Raw genomic sequence first — 8,277 nt, 5'->3', positions numbered from 1 at the left:
TGGATCTCTTCATGAAACAGAGGCTCCAAAATTATGAGTTAAAATGAAAGAAACTTGGTACTCGAATTGGACAGACTAAGTTCCCCTTCTGTAATACTCCGAAGTTAATTTCCGCTAACTTACGTGTTCACTCTCTAACAAGTTGCATATCAGAATAATTAATTAATAAACTAATGTGTTTATCTGAATTATTTCACATTAAACACCAAACTCACATGACATATATAATAGGCCATGGATTTCTTATATATTCACTTAGAAATTATTTATTTATTGTTTTCACTTTTCAGAAGCACACACTCTTTTCTGGCGCGAAGTCAACAGTAACTGTGCCGTTACAGTAACTCTCTTTCCCCTTATCAGCTTATCTTATCCAAAAATACGGTATGAAATCTTCCAATCTACTCTCTCCCTTTAATTTCAATAAAAGTTAGGGGAAAAAAGAAAAAAGCACCAATGCTTTATGCTTCCCTTCATTCGTGCATAACTAACTAACCATAACTTTTATCTCTCACAAAAAAGCTTCAATGGCAGAGAAGAAGAACCTGCTTGTACTTGACACCGTGACCAGGAGACTCGCCTCCATAGTCAACCACATTGGTACCTCTTCTCAATCTGATCACCCTTCTCTTCATCCCCACAACCAACTCCAACTTGGCCTCTGTAACTCTTCAACTTCCCGAAATGATAGCTACGAACGTGCTCACGATGATGTTCCCTCCCACGACGTCGTTTGGAGGGTCATCGCTTCCGATGCTGACTCTGACAAGGAGTTCACTGACATCATCTACGAGAAGGCTGTTGGGGATGGCATAGCCAAGGTTTGGGTTTCAGCTTTCAACTTTTTTAAGTTCATTTTATTTTGGATTTTTATGATTGGGTTAGTGTGGTTGCAAATTAGTATTAATAGGCCTGAGAGAAGGAATGCCTTTCGACCCAATGCAGTTAAGGAACTTATTCGTGCTTTCAATGATGCCAGGCATGATAGTTCTATTGGGGTTGTCATTCTTACTGGCAAGGTATGCCTCCTCCCTACTCCATTGTTTTTCAGAAATTCTGTAAATTGATGCGTTGACCTCAAAAATTAAGGTTAATTGAGATGGATTCAGGCCAAATGGTTGGGGTTGATGCCCCATTTAACTAGAGTTTAATTTTGATATACTATTATCCAATCAAATTTACTCTTAGAGTCGGATGATCATTCAAGTGATTGGTGTTAAAATGAGTTTAATGGAACATTGATGGCAGGACATTTTGGCCAGTTTCACTGACCTTTTCGTTACTGTTTTTAGGTAGTTTCATTGCATTTTCTTAGGAAATAAGCTATTTTTGGGTAGAAAATCATTTACATCCTGATTCAAGCATGCATTGTGCATTTTACATGATTTCATGAGGATTTTGCATGATTTGAATGACAAAATTTATATTGCATTCCCCATGGCTTGGATTAGAACTTTGATGCACTTTATTGCTTGATTTCAGGACAAAGGAAGCAAAGAATGGGAGTAACTTGCAAGGCTAAGGAGAAAAGTGATTGCCAATAACACTCTCAAAAGCCATCAATGCCACGTTAAGGAGTCACATTAACTAAGTTAACGTGAACACTAACGTGGAGAAGAAAAGTTGAGCCAACGTTAGTGACACTCAACATTGTCACTAACGTTGGCAATTGCTCACAAATGGCCACATTAGGAGCCACGTTAACCTAGTTAACGTGGCCTCTAACGTTAAAGAGGGAAGAGAAGCCAACGTTAGTGACACTCAACATTGTCACTAATGTTGACCTAAGGTGCAAAGTACCACGTTAACTCCCACGTTAACTTGGTTAATGTGGGAGCTAACGTAAGAGATGAAGAGTTGTCGACAACGTTAGTGACACTCAACATTATCACTAACGTTGAAGCAACCACACAACCCCCAAGAGCCATGTTAACTTCCCCGTTAACTTAGTTAACGTGGAAGCTAACGATGAGGAATGAAGAATGGGCCAACGTTAGTGACATTCAACATTATCACTAACGTTGGGATGGCTAAGAGTGGCCACGTTAGAGGCCACGTTAACCTAGTTAACGTGAACTCTAACGTGTGACCTATGGGCACATTGGAACGTTAGTGACAATGTTGAGTGTCACTAACGTTCTCGAAGGTTGGCAAGAGCCACGCTAGAAGCCACGTTAACTCAGTTAACGTGAGCTTTAACATGAAGCAAGGGGCAAACTGGAACGTTAGTGACAATGTTGAGTGTCACTAACGTTCTCGAAGGTTGGCAAGAGCCACGTTAACTCAGTTAACGTGGACTTTAACGTGAAGGTAAGGGGTGCATTGGAACGTTAGTGACAATGTTAATTGTCACTAACGTTCTCGAACTTACACTTTCGCTAAATGTTAAACACCCCTGACGTCTTGAGCTAAAGTCTCTACCCACTTCACAATTTCTCTCTGCAAGTAAGGCCAAGCCCAAATGAAGAAAGGAACTGCTTCAAACTCAAGACCCAAAGGCCCAAGACTTGAAGAGCCAACTAGAAGCTGAGAAGAATAGTATATATAGGAGTAGCTTTGAATTGTTTAGGGATGGACAGAAAGCTAGAAAATATAACTACTCTTTGTATTTTTACTTTCTCTGCACTTCTAGTTTTAGGATGTATTCTCCATCTTTGAATTTGATTTCTAGAGCTATGAACAACTAAACCCTTTTCATTGGGTTAGGGAGCTCTGTTGTAATTTTATGGATCAATACTAGTTTTCATTATTCTTCTTCTATCTTTCCTCTTGATTTTACTTGAAAGCTTTCGATCTTCATCCAATTGGATAGTTATCTTGGAAAATAAGCTATTCAAACTTGGATCTCTTCGGAACCTTGAAAGAGGAATGAAGAGATCAGCTAGAAATGCTTTCTCATGCTGGACCACATTGGGTGTGGATGGGTATGTGGCTATAACCCTCTTAACACTTGATTTGGGAAATGCATGTGGTATAATCAGTGACCATGCTTCATCTCTTCTCATGAGCAATTGACCAAGGAATTGGCTATTGATCAAGATTTGAGAGATTGAACCACAAGAAATTGTTGTTCAATCACTTAAGATTGCCAAGGAGATCAATGAGTGCATTGATTGAGGAAGAGATGAGAATGAAATTGATCCGGAGAATGCAACATCTCCTGAGCCCACTGGACTTCCCATTTCTGATCTTACCCATTCTCTTTAATTTCTGCAATTTACTTTTATGAGCAATTCCCCCATTCCCAATTACAATTCTGCAATTTAATTTCAGTCATTTACTTTACCGCCATTTTATTTTCTGCAAGTATCAACTCTATTCATGGATTCGCTCAACTAGAACATTCCTCTAATTAAAGTTGCTTGATCAATCAATCCCTGTAGGATTCAACCTCACTCTATTGTGAGTTTTTACTTGACGACAAATTTGGTACACTTGCCGAATGGAGATTTGTTGAGAGACAAATTTTCCCCCGATCAAGTTTATGGCACCGTTGTCGGGGATTGGTTGTGCATCAACAATGATTACATTAGAGGATCACTAGATTGAGCATTTTTGTTTTGTTTGATTTAATTTTCTGTTTGAGTAATTTGCTTTCTGTCTTAGTTAATTTCTCCCTTCCCCTGTTTCTTAGTTTTTCTTTGTTATTTACAATTCAGTTCACTAACCCCACTAACTGTTTGATATAATGCATCACTGACACTAACAGTAATCCTAACAAAATACTCTCTGCATTTCTTTTCTTTGCTTGTACTCTGTTGGTTGTATGACAGGGAGAAGAGGCGGGGCTTCAACTACCTTTGATTCTGAACCTGAGAGAACCTTCTTGAGATTAAGAAGGGTGGCAAAAGAAAAACGTGTGGTTGGTACTAAAGAAGAGGAGGAACACTTTGAAGAATACTTTGAAACAACCATGGAAGACCATCGTGAGGAAGAGGTTCACAACCATGGTGGAGGAGGTAGAGCAAATCCTGGTGGGGAGGATAGAAGAGTCTTGGGCTCTTACATCAACCCAAACCCAGGGAACTGTGGAAGTAGCATCCAAAAGCCAACCATCCATGCCAACAATTTCGAGCTAAAACCTCAGCTCATCACTCTTGTGCAGAATAATTGCTCATTTGGAGGAGGTGCTCAAAAAGATCCGAATCAACACTTGACCATCTTCTTGAGGATTTGTGACACAGTGAAGTCCAATGGAGTCCACCAGGATGTCTATAGGCTGCTCTTGTTCCCTTTCTCACTCAGGGACAAGGCATTCAAATGGCTCGAATCCTTCCCAAAAGAAAGCCTGACAACCTGGGAGGAGGTAGTGAATAAGTTTTTGGCAAGGTTTTACCCCCCGCAAAGGATCAATAGGCTGAGAACTGAAGTACAGACGTTTAAACAGCAAGATGGGGAAACACTTTATGAAGCTTGGGAAAGGTCCAAAGACCTAACAAGAAGGTGTCCACCAAATATGTTTAATGAATGGGTGCAGTTGCATATCTTCTATGAAGGCTTGTCATATGAATCAAGGAAGGCAGTAGATCATTCCTCTGGAGGATCCTTGAACAAGAAGAAGACCATTGAAGAAGCCATAGATGTCATTGAAACTGTAGCTGAGAACGACTACTTCTATGCTTCCGAAAGAGGGAACACTAGAGGGGTAATGGAGCTAAACAATGTAGATGCTCTGCTGGCTCAAAACAAGGTCATCACCAAGCAGCTAGCTGACCTCACCAAGAAAATGGAAAGAAGTCAAGTAGCAGCAATCACCACCTCATCATCAACCCAAGAAGAAGTTGAAGAAAAGGACCTTGAGCAAGCCAACTACATTGGGAATTCACCTAGACAAAACCATGATCCATACTCAAAGACCTACAACCCTGGATGGAGGAACCACCCAAACTTTGGGTGGGAGAATCAGCAAGAGCAAAGCCAAGACCAGAGACGTTACAACTCCAACAACAATGCAGCTCATCAACAATTCACACAGAGGGCATATCAACACCCCCACATCAACACATCTCATCCATCTACCCCTAATCCTAACCTACCATCATTTGATGACAGAATCTCAAAGATAGAAACCCTCCTTGAAAGCATATGCAAAGACATTCAAGATAATAAGGTGTTCAAAGAGGAGGTGCGAGCCAGTATGAAGAATCGGGGAGAAGCAATCAAGAAGCTGGAATTCCAAGTGGGATATTTATCTGAGAAGATTCCCAGACCCACTGATAGCTTCCCAAGTGACACGGAGAAGAATCTGAGAGGTGAAACGAAGAAAGTAAGATGGGAGGATTGCAACATGGTCACTACAAATGATAAGGAGACTGAAGACAAGCCAAGCAATCTGACAGAACAACCTGGAGATACCTTAGTAGAGAAGGAGAAGAAAGACCATCAAGGACCAGAAATCTCACAACAGGAGCTGCTGAGACTATATGCACCATTTCCCCAACTACATAAGGGTGCTGTGGGAAAGAGAATATACTCAAGGTTCTTGGACTTGTTTGCATCCTTGAATGTGAACATACCATTCATCAAGGCCATTCAGCAAATGCCAGCATTCAGCAAATATATGAAGGAACTTCTTCCCAGGAAGAGTTCACTCAAGGGGGGCCAGACTATAGTGATGAACAAAGAATGTAGTGCTCTGATTCAACCTGAGCTACCTACAAAAAGAAGAGACCCAGGGAGTTTTCACATCCCTTGTGCCATAGGGGAGACACTTTTTGAGAGAGTACTTTGCGATTTAGGAGCAAGCATCAACTTAATGCCCCTATCCCTGGTGAAAAGGATGCATATCAATGAGATACTACCCACAGATGTAGTCATAAGGTTGGCCGACAAGACTCAAAAGCAAGCAATAGGAGTGGTGGAAAATATGTTGCTCAAAGTTGGAAAATAGTTTCTCCCAACAGACTTTGTCATCCTGGACATGGAAGAGAGTCACATGCACCCAATCATACTGGGTAGACCATTTCTCGCTACTGCTAGAGCACTCATAGATGTGGAGAAAGGGGAGCTAATACTGAGAATCCATGATGAGCAACTCAGCTTTAATGTCTTCAAAGAAGAAGACCAAGAGTACAAGGAATCAAGCAAACATCATGATGAGCTGTTAAAGGAAGAAGCAAGCACTGAAGCACAGCCAGCTCATCCTGAGATTCACTAGGTTGATGGACAAGGCAAACAGCAAGTGCCACATGTCAAGGAAAAATTGGAAGAACCTAAGCCACCAGAGGCATGTGAGGACATCAACAAAAGCTCATAAAAAAAGGAGGTCACCAAGAATAAGAAAACAGCACCAGGGGCAAAGAAGAAGGTACCAAGGGGGTGGCGGAACAAGAAGATCCCTACGGAAGATTTCTCTCCAGGGGATAAAGTAATCTCAGCCTACTTCACAGACATCCACCCTAATCTCCCTATTGTGCCATCTCAGTTACCTAAGGTTTTCACCATCAACAGAGTTCTCTCCTTAGAGCATGTAGAGATAATTGATCCAACCAATGGATATAAGTCCACTGCCAGAGGAGAAGACTTCAAGCACTACCAACCTCCTTGATGAAAGCAAAACGTCAAGCTAGTGACGCTAAAGAAGCGCTTCATGGGAGGCAACCCATGTTTTATATGCATTGAGAAAATAGTGAATAAATCAATATTCATGAATTCCAACCGAAACTTGACAAACACATGTGAAATTCTTGATATGCAGAATATAGTGAAGAACAAGTTTGGTGTTCAAAGCATTATTCTAAAGGCTTTGAACACAACTTTTCATCACAGTGCTCAAAACTAAGTTTGGTGTCACCTTATGGTGCCACCAATGTGCATATAAGGATACGCAGTTAGTTAGTTAGTCGGAGTTCATGAATAAACAAAAAAACCCTTTTTCTTGCTTTTATTATGCTAACCATAGAATTCAATTTGGTTCAGACATTCCTTTTTACTTTTCTCATTTTATTTTATAGGGAAAAGAAGAGGAGCATTGAAGGTGATTGATTGGGCAATCAAATGTGGAAGTTCGAGCACGTAAGGAGAACAAGAAAAAGAGCATGGACAGCCACAAAAGTAAAAGGTGGTGGAGTTCCTTCTTTACTCCATCTTTTCTCTATGCTTGAATAAGGAAGATCTTGTATGAAATAGAACATGCTTCCATATTAGCTTAAGCATTTTTCAATTTTGTCTTTTAAGCTTTTGATTGAAAATGGTTTATGATTCTGGTTGGAGTGTCACTGCATCTTTCATTTACTTACTTGTATGCTTGTCTTTTAAATCAAATGAAAAGAGAATGAGTGTTTATGTTTCTAAAAGACTAGAGTGGAGCCCATAATGTGGAAGTGTATTCATGAATCTTTGGGGGGTAATCCTAAGTTAGCTAAGTTGATTCAACAACAAGGGTAAGATGACAACTATCTATCCTGAATATTTTACTTTTGATATACCCATGAGACTAAGATAACAACAAGATCCTAATAAGAGAAAAAGGAAAGAACAATGGGAGTGAAAAACAAAAGACAAAGAATAAGCAATAAGGCTAGGCACCAATGGTTTACCTTAAGACATATGTCTGTGGTGCTCCTGTGTGGGGGATCTACTTGGATGAATAAGCTCTTAGGGGTGCTTTATCACTTGGTAACTTGGGTTAACTATCCCGGGATTATCAGCTGAAAATCCACTATCAAGAGTAACCCTCACTACAGAACACTTAGTAAGCCAAAGAGGTGCTGGACACCAAGGTCTCAAGGAAGAAAATAAATGAACCAGATGCCTGTGGTGTGTATGTATGGGGGAGAGACTTGAGGGAGTAAGTCCTTAGGGGTGTTTCAACACCTAGCACCTTGAACCAACTGGCTCGGGAGTGTTGGCTGAAAACTTATCTTAAAGAGTTGCCCCCTTACAGAGCACTTAGCCTGAAGAACACAAACAACCCTTGAAATAACAATAAAAGGATCAATAAATAAAGGTCTCATGGGATAGAACAAAGTGAGTATGTTAGGAGATGATAAAGGTCTGAAAGCCAGCAGTGGAATGAACCTAAGTTGCTATGCATGAAACCACCATAAAATCAGTAATATGACTTCTACAAGAATGACTCATTTCTCTGGAGATTACATTCATCATTCTCTTGTTCCAGTACTTGCTTAGAAACAATCAAGCTTTAAGTTTGGTGTTGTGATGCCAGGGCATTTTGGCCAGTTTCACTGACCTTTTCTTTACTGTTTTTAGGTAGTTTCATTGCATTTTCCTAGGAAATAAGCTAGTTTTGGGTAGAAAATCATTTACATCCTGATT

The 8,277-nt window shown here is 40.3% G+C and overlaps 1 protein-coding gene across 1 annotated transcript in view; it reads left to right on the top strand.

Annotated features, from left to right (window-relative positions):
- The first annotated feature begins 527 nt into the window (after positions 1-527).
- The window catches only part of LOC107484688 (1,4-dihydroxy-2-naphthoyl-CoA synthase, peroxisomal-like), a 9,907-nt gene continuing 2,157 nt past the window's right edge, over positions 528-8,277 (top strand). The window contains exons 1-2 of the mRNA XM_052260151.1: positions 528-819; positions 895-1,019. Coding sequence (XP_052116111.1) covers positions 528-819; positions 895-1,019 — 417 coding nt within the window. The remainder of the gene's footprint in view (positions 820-894; positions 1,020-8,277) is intronic.

This window comes from Arachis duranensis, chromosome 4 (genome assembly GCF_000817695.3).
Source record: "Arachis duranensis cultivar V14167 chromosome 4, aradu.V14167.gnm2.J7QH, whole genome shotgun sequence".
In the NCBI taxonomy this organism is placed as follows: Eukaryota; Viridiplantae; Streptophyta; class Magnoliopsida; order Fabales; family Fabaceae; genus Arachis; species Arachis duranensis.
The sequence above is the reverse complement of the archived record's forward strand: the minus strand, read 5'-3'. Positions and strand labels throughout refer to the sequence as shown.